Below are 13324 nucleotides of genomic sequence, written 5' to 3'. Positions count from 1 at the left end.
ATATTTATCATGAAGCTCTTAACTGAGAATTTGTTGATGTATGGTTCCTTTGTTCATGTTCTGCTCCCGAAAGATGCCGAGATTAGCTATATTACACCTCCTTCTCACAAGGGTCTTGCCGATATGTATTATGGTGAAATATTTCATCACATTCTTCATAAATTTCTACCATATTCATGGAACTCTAAAAAGGAAAAGAAAACAGAGGTCGATTGGAAGCATAAACTAGCAAGCAAGGCTAGCCAGTTTATAGTTGCTGCTTGCGTTCATTCCACGGAGGCGAGGAAGCGGGTGTTTTTTGAAGTTGATAGGGTTTTCAGGGATTTTGTTGATTCTTCTGAAGGATTTAGACCACCAGAAAACAACGTTCAGGCTTTCGTTAATTTGTTTAACGATGTTCTGGTCGCTCTACAGAACATCTCTACAGAAGCTTCTCTACAAAAGAAAGTATTCAGCCAAATATTTAAATCCTCTGTTACAGTCTTATCGATTCCTTATTCCCGATCAGAAAGGCTGTCTTTCAGTTCAACTCCATCTACTCCCGATGGAAATTCAAGTGGATTCAACACTGACGACCATCCTGATGCCTCATCTCCTATAAAACTTGTGTTGTAGCTTGTTATATAGTTTTTCCTTAGTAGACTAGAGTTTATACATCTCTATAGAAGCTTCTGTCACTTTCATAGATGTTGGTCTTGTTAGATCCATCAATCGAACTCTTCATGTCTTGGACTTGGATGGCTCCTTCTGGGATTGTGAAAATTCTTGAGGTTTTTACCAAAGAACATGTTCATGCCGCTGAAAATAATACGGTGAAAGGTGAAACTTCAACAAAGCCCCCAGACCAAAATGTGACATAACAAAAAAACAATCTGACCTGTTTTGATGTCCTCGCCTAATAAATTTAATTAGCGAGGAGTCCTCGCGAGCAAGAAAATCAGCACAAAGCGGGGGCTGGTTCGAGCAAATAAAAAGATTATGAGGCGAGCACAAAGAATAATAATATTTAGATAGATAAGCACCATTGCGAGATACTTATGGAAGGAAGAAATAATTTCTTTAAGTAAGAATATTATCTCCGAGACAAAAGGAACAAACCAGAAAGTATGGCATCTACAGTTCCTTCTAAACTGCAATATACTTGTAACTCACCTTTTGAAATTAGCTCCACACCACATGTGAACGTTGATGGTCCTTTCCTCTCTTGCACTGTCTTCTGAACACTCCTCCGTCTTGCCTCCTCATCACCTAGTGTCACGCTCTCTAACATACAAAATCATCAAATTTTTATATTCATCGGTCAAGTCAAGTGGAAATGAGTTGCAACACCATTTGTGCTCACACGAGCATTGCAACTAACTGGATTCCTCGTTGTGCAATTGTGCTTGCGGCCGCTGCTTCAAGTTTTGTGCCAATTTCATCAATTACTATCACTTGTGGCAAACTAAAAGGCTACCACGAAGATAACATTGAGTGCAATAACTGCGAACCCGCGGGAAAAATCAAAAAAAGAAAAGAAAATTCAAAGGCTCATTGGTTTGGTTGATGTGCAAAAAAAAAAAAAAAAGAAAGAATAACTGGGATTTGCGAGGTGGTCAGCTCGAATAAAAAAAAAGAATATAGCGAGGACTCCTTTCAGGTTCGTGCGTGACGCGAGGTGGATAAAACATAAAGATATCAAGCCAAAATTGGATTGATATGGCAGTGAAGTTCAAGTACAAAAACAATTCGGGGCCTTCAAGGATTGGTTATCCAAATAATAAAAGATAAAGGCTCGTGTGGTGTGGCTGACAAAACGGAAAAAAAGAGTAAAAGGCGGAAGAAGCAGTACATGTACACGCACGTACATGAACTTGTTTATTAAATATATAAATAAGCTATGGAACCTTGTGAAGACTACTCCACCTCGTTTATTAACAAATAACAAGCAAGGAGTCCTCACTTATGTAAGAAAATCCGAACAAGAGCTTGCACCACTCCGTGATATATATATATATAATTACTGCACGTGCGAGGAGTATAAAATAATTCATCAATTATTTTAATATTACTTTTGGGACTAGTCTGGAAAAATTTCAAAGAAATTTTGAAGATAAAAAATATTTAGTTCTCCGCTACAGCTGCCTGCACCGAAAAACTAGGGGGTAATTGTTATACTCAGAAATTGGTATGGGCTCTAAACAGACCCATAACAAGAATTGTTATAATTATTGGGCTAAAATAATTGTATCCGAAAATAAAGTTGAACTCTCGTACCTGTATATTGACCAAAGACTATGTACCGTTATGTTGATCAAGACCTCACTAGCTAACACGTGGGGATATATCAATAAGTGGAGGAGTACAATTATATTATCAGGTGCAACGGGTTGCCTCACCATCAACAGTAGGTCAGTCCTGCCCCCATATCAACAAGAGGGGAGTCATCACTTCGTATTTTAAAGAGACTTGAAGAGACAAGTGAGAGTTCTTATTTATATGTCAACTGTACAAGAGATATAATTACAACGGTATATGACTACGTGACCTTATTGAGGCACATCGTGGAAATGTTGCGGGATTATTATGCTTGGAAGGGCCTCATCGAGCACTACTTACATATTTCTGGGTCCACATCACATGACTAGACTCTAAGGGGTCGCATGTGAGACCTTTAGGTGTTCTCGTGTCTCACCAACGAGATATCTTCGCCTAATACCATGACAGCCTATTACAGCCTAATTGGGCTTGGGCCATGGAATAATATGGGCTTTCTACGAACTATCCAACGGTCAACGAACATGGGCTTTGATGGACCGGGCCAAACCCTATCCCGTCTAGGTAACTTATCCTCCAAGAACTACGTGTGGCTTGAACCCCTATAAAAGGGTACGTAGGCCTCTTGTTTATCGATGATCAATAGTCTGAAATAAGGGAGAAAAACATTTTCACTCTGGCATTCTTTGAATCAACGAACAAGATCAGCTACAACATTCATAAAAATCCATTTCGTGTTCTTCGCGTTCTTAGCAAAATAATCATATTTTGCTCTGTGATTTCAGCAAACCTCCAAAATACTGTTATACCGAATTCTCCCTATAACAATATGCATACAATTTTTTATTATGATTATATAACATAAAATAATTATATTCTATAATCAATAACTAAATTCGTATTAAATCTTATTAAATAATCACGAACTTATCATACATTTCAACAGATTGTGTATTGTTTTCCGTTAAAAGTAATGTAAAAGACTTTTTTTATTTTTTTACATTAATATTATTGCAACTAATTGATGTTAGACGTTAGACATTCGCAACTAATACGAATAATATACTTTACTATGAAAGAATACATAATTATATTATTAATTATGTAAGTTGTAAGAAGGAAAGTTTAAATTAGGGCTGTCAAAAAAATCCAAAAAAATCCGAAAAATCCGAATCCGTACGAAAAATCCGCCACCGTATCCGAGAAAAAGCGGATATTATCCGTATCCGAATCCGTGATATTCGAATCCGAAACTAAATACATATATGATATTTAAATTATATAATATATAATTATACGTAATTATAATTTTATGCTATTAGCTTGTAGTTTGTGTATATGCATTAAATAATACATTTATACAAAATTTATATAATTATACAAATACTAAAATACTTTATACATATATAAAAATATCATTTGAGCTTAGTCATAAAAAAATTGTTCAAAAATCATCGTCAATACGGTGTGACCATAAAAAATATCCGACATCCGTCCGAAATATCCGCACCCGTATCCGGAAAAAAGCGGATATTATCCGTATCCGAAATAAAGCGGATATTATCCGTATCCGAATCCGACAGTTGCGGATAAGGATATGGATATAGGCATATCCGTATCCGAATTATCCGTTTGACGGCCCTAGTTTAAATAGAAGAAATGTTGCTTAGAAAAAAAATAGAAAGAGGAAATGTTACTTTATTTCATGAGTTAACTAAAAAGAAATGTAGTAAACCGACAAAATTCGCTAAATCGAACCGAATAAAACCGAATCGAGTTATTTGATTTTATTGGGTTACGAAATTCGGGTTGGTTTGAATTTTTTCAAAATCGCAATTATACGATTTGATTCCAATTTAAAATATAAACCGAGTCAAACCGGGCGATCATTTCTAGGTATACCATAAAAAAGTGAAAACAAATAAAAAAATTAAGAAACACATTTCCCGATTCACAGAGCAAACACTAAAATTGAAAGCCCCATACTTGACTTGCAGAAAGAGGAGAGAAGGTATAAATAGCCCAAAAAGAGAACAAACAAACAGACCTGTAAATTGTAAATCTTACCGTACACTTTCTCCCCCTTTAGTCCATAATAATTTTAATAACCGTGCATTCCCTGCGGTTGTTTTAGCTTTCAACCCCCTTCTTCTCACCCCTATATAAACACAATTACACACACAACACACACACAGAGATACATCTCCCAAATCTCATCTCTGAAAACCCTATATATAAATCTCCTTTAATTCTCCATTTTTATTTCATTTCTTCGATTTATATACCCACATCCTGTTCATATTCATCGATCTATTTAATTTATGTTTTTTCGATCTGGAATTGATTGTTAATTATCTGAATTAATCATTTATTTATATGATTGCTTTGTGTGTTTTTGATGTGTGTCTGTGTTGAATTGTAATGGAAGGATTAGTTAATCAATCTATTAGTGTTTAAAGATGCCTGGATTACCGCAGAGAAATGAGAATGGTCAATTTGGCGATTTTACGATGTCGTCGTGCTCTAATGGATCATCGGTTAATGGATTCTGGTCTAAGCATCGAGCCGATGTTAGCTACAATCAGCTCCAGAAGGTTTATAATTGTGTTTTTTTTATTGGTTTGTGATTGTTAGGTTAGTTTGATTGTGAATTTGGATTTAGTGTGTTGATTTTGTTGTGTCGGAATTTGAGTGATTTGATTGGATAGGTTTTAGCTTGGTTTTGGATCTCGGAGTTGTGGTAATTGAATGTTAACTGTTTTGTTAAGTTAATTAAATGTTTGATTGTGTGTGGAAGATGCTAGGGTACGTAAATCTTATCTTGAATTGGGTATTAAATGATTAGGCGGAAATGTATGATTGGTTGTGTATTATTATTAGATGGAGGAGGTGGGAGACTTTTTTTTGGGAAGGGGAGATGGTTGTATGCATATATGATTCCCTAGATTAAAGTCCAAGCATTGTTAATTGTGTATTCAGGTTTGCTAGCTCCAATTTACTTCCGGATTTGGTGTATATTTAGTATTATTTTTCCATTTATGATAAGTACTTTCAGAAGTTGTGTTATGTTGTATTAATACTGATATCTAAAGTGTTTACTTGCCTAAAGTAATCACGGTTTCCTTAATATAGTATCCTGAAATGAATATTCACTTTTACGGATAATTAATATATTTATCTTCACAATCCATAAAGTTTCATATAAGCCTTCTAGTTTTAGTAATATATTTATGACTTCGATTCTCTTCAATTAGTAACTCAATCTAGTATTACTTCTTTCTTATTTGGTGGTGCAATGTCATAAAGTAGCACCCGTTATTATAATCAGGCTTTAATAGGATACATTGTTTATATTCTTGATTGACACTACATTGTATAGATTATGTGCTATACAGCTGATGAGACATGTTTCTTGCATTGTAGTTCTGGAGTGAGCTGTCGCCACAAGCTCGTCATGAACTTTTGAGAATTGATAAGCAAACCCTTTTTGAACAAGCTCGGAAGAATATGTACTGTTCAAGGTGTAATGGGTTGCTGCTCGAAGGATTTTTGCAGATTGTTATGTATGGAAAGGCTTTGCTGCAGGATGGAGGTCTTGGACCTCTTCCTTGTAACCGGGTGGGGGCCTTGAAAAATAGAAACGATAGTAATTTGTGCATTGCCAGTGGGGGTCAATTTGCTTTGCAAGATCCATCTGTCCATCCTTGGGGAGGTCTGACCACTACTAGAGATGGCATACTCACTCTTTTGGATTGCTATCTGTATTCGAAATCTCTCAAGGGGCTCCAAATTGTAATTATCTCTGTTTGTTGATCAATAAACAATTTTCTTTATTTTCTTGGTCTGTCCGGTAATTTATAGTAAGTTACACCTTGTCTGGGTCAGGTCTTTGACAGTGCTCGAGCAAGAGAAAGGGAAAGGGAGCTACTTTATCCAGATGCTTGTGGTGGTGGAGGTCGAGGATGGATAAGTCAAGGGATGACAGGTTATGGCAGAGGACATGGGACGAGGGAAACATGTGCACTACATACTGCCAGACTTTCTGTTGACACATTGGTTGATTTTTGGTCAGCACTAGGAGAGGAAACTCGACTATCTCTCCTAAGAATGAAAGAAGAGGATTTCATCGAACGCTTGATGTACAGGTTTGTGCCTTGTTTTCTCTTCTCTGTTCTCTTCCAAGAAGCTTACCCTGTCAGAATTATGTAGAGATTTATAATGCCCAAGCAAAGAAAGGCATTCTGAACAAAGAATATAGGATTGAAGAAGCATCAATCTTGAACTGGCATGAAGCCATATGTGGTGCTGTCGTTACATTTCTCTCATAATCTGAGAATCCATTATACCGTCATTTTACGCAGTTACCATATTATGTTTGCCTTTGCTGTGATTAACCTCCCACTACCGTCACTTCACCTCGATCACCTATCACCATCATCTCCGTTGATTACCTATTACCAAAATTTCCGTCACAATTATCACCATATCTACTGCACTCCCATCACAAGTGATGTCAATTTTTTTGCCTCTCAACTGCGGAGTTCCGTCCCTTTTCTATTAATCCAACTACTGTCTTCGACTACCATTGACAACAATGTATAGATATTTTTTCTTCTAAAATTTTGAATTTAGGAGGGGAGGGGATGAAGTTGGAAAGTCATAGAGCAGAGGGAGAAGAGGAGGTGATGTGCACCGATTTTGTTTTACATTACAAATATAATGTTATACTTCCGGAAATTTTGTTCTTGCCCTTAAGCACCATTATCTCAGGAACTAGTTGATATTTCATCCATCTAGTGGATGACGTTATTCGTTCTCTTTTGTTTATAACTAAATCAGTTGCAGAGGTAATTTTTAAACTTAAAAGAGTAATATTTTAAACTTTTTTGTGTCTTCGAGAACATACACACCTTGTCAGGAAGCATCCAAGCTAATTTTTAGCAGAAGTTCAATGACTGATTAGCAATTCACTTACAGAAGGATCAGCCATCAAATCAATAGTTTATAATAATTGTCACTTAATAAACGGTATTGTACAGTCCGATATAATAATAAGTTAAATGCATCTCTTTTGAAATAATATTAATAGTGAGTTTTATCACATCTCTTTGATATAAGAGAAATTTTAGGTAAAATTAAAATCTGGTAATTATCTGTATACTTTGTCATTTATATATTTTGTCTTGTGTAACAGGTTTGACAGCAAGAGATTTTGTAGAGATTGCAGAAGGAATGTTATTCGAGAGTTCAAAGAATTAAAGGAACTGAAGCGTATACGTAGAGAACCTCGCTGCACCAGTTGGTTTTGTGTAGCAGATACAAGCTTCCAATATGAGGTGTGTTCTACTGATATGGCAGAAACTTGCTCAAACAAGCACATGTCACACATTCTGATTTTGAATATTTTTTTATCATAGTTGCTGTTCTTTTAACTTATATAAGAGCAAGTCCAATGCATAGCTATATTTAGTCTTATAGCTATAATATAGGACTGAAATCTTAAAACTCAACTCCAATGCACAGCTATACATGGATGGATAAATGCATAAATGGATACTTGGTCCTATATTTGAGACCATAGATGGCTATTAATGGGATGCAAGGAGTCTGCCTTAAGTTAAAGTGAATGAGTTGGATAGAATGTTAGGTAAATATGGAACTATCTGGTTTTAAAGTACAACTAGCATTGGAGTGCAAGTGCTATTTTAGCACTAAAAACCACTTTTTGGTGCCATATTATAGCAATGGCTATAGCCATTTTGCATTTAACATTGGACTTGCTCTAAATATGTTTGTCTGTTCACATTTGCAACCTTGTCAATTAATTTGGCGTAATTGTAGAACTTTGATATGATTTTTATTGTCTTTCCTGGGCTATAGGTATCTCACAATACAGTCCAAGCTGATTGGCACCAAACCTTCCTGGACACTTTTGGAACATACCATCACTTCGAATGGGCAGTTGGAAGTGGAGAAGGAAAATCTGACATTTTGGAGTTTGAAAATGTTGGCTTAAGGGGAAAGGTGCAAGTTAACAGTCTAGATCTTAGTGGTTTAAATGCATGCTTCATCACTCTAAGGGCATGGAAAAAGGATGGACGCTGCACTGAACTTTCTGTAAAAGCCCATGCTTTGAAAGGGAAACAATGTGTTCATGGAAGGCTTGTGGTTGGTGATGGTTTTGTTACTATTACCAGAGGAGAAAACATTAGAAGGTTTTTTGAACATGCTGAAGAGGCAGAGGAAGATGAGGCAAGTATTGCAAGGCTATTGATTGTTTTTTGTTCAGTTTTTGTTGCTGATACTTTATTTCTCTTGCATGGTTTGTGATACCTTGTCATCATTCACAGGATGATGATTCCATGGATAAGGATGGAAATGACCTAGATGGAGAATGCTCTCGTCCCCAAAGACATGCGAAGAGTCCTGAACTTGCCCGGGAATTTCTTCTAGATGCTGCAACTGTTATTTTCAAAGAACAGGTGTGTTCATTTTACTGCGAATATATCACTCCGGTCTTCTTTTTTCCCATTATAAAAATAAAAATTACATAATGCATTACATGGACTCTTCAGTTCTGGCTATAATATTTTTGTGAGCCTTGTCGGACACTATACTAATGTACTTTTTACATGTCGATCTTTCAATTGGACAAATTCGACTAACAGAAAAGATTACCAACTGATATGCAAAAAGAAGAATAGGGACAGGAAAAAAATGATAGGATTGGTGCAATAAATGAAATTTATGAAGAGCGTCATTGGTAATAGACTGATTCTGGTGTTTTAAAACTAATAACGTGTTTATACAATGGATTCTCTAAGATTTACACTATTCTTGGTAAAGTTTTCAAATAGTCCTAGTCTGAATTTAACATGGTTTAATCAGCTAATAGAAATTAAAGGTGTGTTTTATTAGCTGATAGGTAATTATATAATAATGGCCTTAAAATTAATATCTTTATGTTAATATATTTATGTAGTAGAATCTCGAAAAAATTGTAACGTGCCCTGTTTTTTATGAGTTGTGCTGTCTCATTACCGTATCTAAATAAGAACAAGGTCATGTATAACCACTTTTGGAAGAGTCCAAAACATGGATACTCTCGTGTGTGTGTGTGTTTGGAACTCTTCTTTTGCATGTATCTTTGTATCTGTGCTTAATGGTGACAGTAGATAATTAGGACGCATATCTGAATTTGAACTTGTAAACTATCCTGGAAGCAGTTATGTGTTGGTCCAATTTTTTGTAGACCTTGTCAAATGACGTGTTTACAATGTCCACATATATATCTCTAGGCATTACGTAGATGTCAATTTGGTCTACTTGTGTTGCTTCTGCTGATAAATTTTACCTCATTCTAAAAGACAAATCTTCTTATAACTACGTAGTAAGCTAGTTTTGCATGTGCATGTACCATTGTAACTTTTAAGTTTTTCTCATTTTCAAATATGGGGCGTGCATCTTTTTACATAGAAGTCTACTTATCTACAGGTTGAAAAGGCTTTTAGAGAAGGAACCGCGCGTCAAAATGCACACAGCATTTTTGTATCTCTTGCACTAAAATTGCTGGAAGAACGTGTCCATGTTGCTTGCAAGGAAATCATCACATTGGAAAAACAGGTGAATATTATTTGTAAATGCTAATTTTCCGAGTAGTGAAGAACAGCACTGATTTACAGTTTAATATTTGTGTTATTAGACGAAACTTCTTGAAGAAGAGGAGAAGGAAAAGCGTGAAGAAGAAGAGCGAAAGGAAAAGAGGAGAATGAAAGAAAGGGAAAAAAAACTCCGAAGGAAAGAGAGATTGAGGGAGAAGGAAAAGGACAAAGATAAGAAGTCATGTGAAAATGACCAGCATATAGCTCCTGATGAAACAATTGAAGAATTGGCACCTGATGTTGAGGGGTCTAATCTCATCGGCAATGAGGATATAATAAACAGTGAGGTTGGTGACGTTATCTCATTGAGACCCACGTCACCAGAGATTCAAGATGAGCAGGTATCAGATGGGTATCATCTTTCAAGCATGCAGGACAACTGTGATGGCTTAACCAATGGTGGGTTTAGAGATGAGTTTGGTTCATTTGGAGGACGAAAAGACGTTAAAGTAGAATCAAAATGGTTTGAGAGAAGGAGCTGTTCAGCTGTTTCCGAAAGTGGGGGCAGGGATAGCAAGTCAGAGCAAAATTACCAGGGGGATCGTTTTGAAACTTCAAAGACTACTGGACTGAATAAGCAGTCTAGGTGTAATTCTGCAAAAACCAACCTTAGGACCACCGGGTCCAAGTTCGCTGAGAGGTTGCACAGTTCCAACAGGGCAAGCGAGAGATATGGTTTTAATACGTGTAGCTGTAATTACCAACAAAATGAGTACAGAACAAAGATTGAGTCACATTGCTCTGCACGTGTAGGCCGCGAGGGAAAATCTGTTTGCAAGTCTGAATCAGCTTCGGATGTTTCAAAGCCATATTATCGTGGAATGAAATATAATCAAGTAGAATACATGCGAGACAGTAATGGGAGACCTAAAACCAAATTTGTTATGGGGAAAAATTCTTATCCAAGAGATTCACCTCATACTAAGCAAGTTTGGGAACCGATGGATTCACAGAAGAAGTATGTTCGAAGCACTTCAGATTCTGATGTAACACTGCGATCTCCTCATTTCAATGCTGAAGCAACAGAACTTAGTAAACCTTTTGAATCATCTGATGCCATTAGCTGTGATGAAGCCAGTGGAAACAATGTTTTAAACAAATTTGAGGACAATGACAAAACCTGCAAGGGTGGATTCCAGTTTGAAGAAAAACCCCCTTTGTCTAAGGAGGTCACTGGTGGGGAAGCTGATTTATTCCCTATGACATCCTCTTTAACCGGCACATCTCGCTCTGACAGTTGCTCGTCATGTCTTAGCGAGGGAGACAGCAATGGGTCATCTTTAAACCTACCAAATCCTGAATCTTCTTCTGTGTCTGATTCGGATGATGGCAGCCAACATTCAGAAGGAAGAGAACCTTTGCGAACCCTTCAAAATGCCTTTCAGGAACATTTAGATGTTGGGATGGAAAAAAAGCAAAGTGTAGATGGTGGTGAGCATATTAAAAACAAAGCTTCAGAAACCGAAGTAAACAAGGAGCAAGGGAGTTTTCCAGCAAAAATTGCCCAGGAGTACAAAAATGGTATGCCAAATGTCAGTAATATGAATCCACGGCCTCAAAGTGTACTTCCCCCATTAAATCCCCATAGCATGCCCTATCCGTTGTTTCAACCTCCTTCAATGGGTTATTATCATCAACCTTCAGTGTCTTGGTCAACAGCTTCAAATGGTTTGGTGCCTGTACCCCATCCCAATCACTATGTACTTACTAGCCCGTTCGGATATGGTATCAATGGGAACTCCCATTTTGTGCCTTATGGTAGCCTGCCGCATATGGCTCCCCCCACACTGAACACTGCCAATGTGCCAGTGTACAAGCCAGTTATACAGGTGAATGGCATGAACTCCAAGGAGCATGTCAACAATCTTGACTTCGATGGGGTTAAAGAAGATAATCACGAAACTTACAGTCAAAGGTTTGCGGAAACAGAAGGCGGCGAGTCAAATAAGAGATCTGGAAAACCAGAAACCAGAAATGCAGGTTTCTCACTTTTTCATTTTGGTGATCCAGTTGCTCTTGCGAATGGTTATAAATCACCTCCTTTCCCACCAAAGGAAACTGTTGGAGGCGATCCTTCCAATAAATCATCAGATCGTACTGTTGGTGATCACTACTGCAACAAGGAAGATGTTGAAGAATACAATTTGTTTGCCGCTAGTAATGGAATAAGATTCTCCATCTTCTAAATTAGAGTCCAGAAGCGTGAGGAGGCTAATATACCAGTCCCTATAGTTGAAGTTTGATTTATTTTTTTTGCTAGACAGAAGTTTGGTTTTTATATGGTACACAATAATCTTTCCTCAAAAGAACAAAAATGGCAACTCTTTGTGCTTTAGTTTTGTTTGAATTATTCATTGTTTTTCTTCATCTTAATATAGAAAGAGTTTGAGACAATTTTCCTGGCTGATTGTTTTTCGCATGGTTACTGGTGCCGTTTTTTGGTTATGGTGCTTATATTTTCATGTCTTTGCATTTTTGCTGCTGTTTATTTTAGCATGTATACGGAACTTGCATTTGTTGTTGCTGTTTATTTTACTAGGTAACGAAAACTTGAGTCCAAATGACACAAAATACGGGGAAGGAAAAATAGTGAAACTCAAAATCCGTGACGAAAGATAAATTATTAAAGTTGTAAGAAGAGACGTATTTTATCTTGAATGGGTATATGTAAAGTATGTGATATAGATTGCCGTTAAAAATTGCCGTGCTGTTAAAGTGCTGCTTTAAAAAGTGTTTTGGTAATTCTTTTGATACGTATATGTTTTGATTCAAAAAATAAAAATAATGATACTTTTAATAAGGTTTGATGGTGAAATTAGCATCTACTTCTCGCAACAGCTAAACAGTTTTTTATAAAAGCAGTTTTTAAATTTTATCAAACAGTTTTTTAACAGTTTTTCAGCTTTTGAAAAGCTGCTGTTGCCGACACACCCATAATCTTTTTAAAGTTTATATATCAGATTGAATTAATTTCAATGTATTGCAATATTTATATAAACATTGCGAATATGATTTTTTATTCAGAATTTCTCCCAAACCACTGTTTGGGATAAATTGGCTGAAATAACTGATAAACTTTATAAACCTAATTCGGAACAACCTGTTATTGAAATTTTAATGTGTCGATATAAGTGTGTTTTGGGATGACAATTATATTTTTATTTACTTTTTAACGATTTTAAATTTCTGTTTTATAATGGTTTTTGTAACTTATTATTAAAAAGGTATTATTCATTCACGTTACAGATGGGCGAGATGTATGTGCCACAAGATACCAAGACCTCATCAAATTGCAAATTTTTACCGTTAAAATAAGTATCCAGCCGAGCAGAATCTAGTGTCATTAAATTCTTTTTCTACTAGAATGTGTCAAAGGCTCAGGGTGGGTTGTGAGTTTATTTAGGCCC

The 13324-nt window shown here is 36.3% G+C and overlaps 1 protein-coding gene across 1 annotated transcript; it reads left to right on the top strand.

Annotated features, from left to right (window-relative positions):
• The first annotated feature begins 4334 nt into the window (after window positions 1-4334).
• LOC141707748 (uncharacterized) lies at window positions 4335-12311 on the top strand. The gene is made up of 8 exons (XM_074511090.1): window positions 4335-4850; window positions 5680-6048; window positions 6142-6401; window positions 7451-7592; window positions 8137-8508; window positions 8607-8738; window positions 9751-9879; window positions 9959-12311. The coding sequence occupies exons 1-8, from the start codon at window positions 4716-4718 to the stop codon at window positions 12101-12103; spliced, it is 3684 nt and encodes a 1227-aa protein (XP_074367191.1). The 5' UTR covers window positions 4335-4715; the 3' UTR covers window positions 12104-12311.
• The last annotated feature ends 1013 nt before the right edge of the window (window positions 12312-13324 follow it).

The sequence above is a fragment of the Apium graveolens genome, chromosome 2 (assembly GCF_009905375.1).
Source record: "Apium graveolens cultivar Ventura chromosome 2, ASM990537v1, whole genome shotgun sequence".
In the NCBI taxonomy this organism is placed as follows: Eukaryota; Viridiplantae; Streptophyta; class Magnoliopsida; order Apiales; family Apiaceae; genus Apium; species Apium graveolens.
The sequence above is the reverse complement of the archived record's forward strand: the minus strand, read 5'-3'. Positions and strand labels throughout refer to the sequence as shown.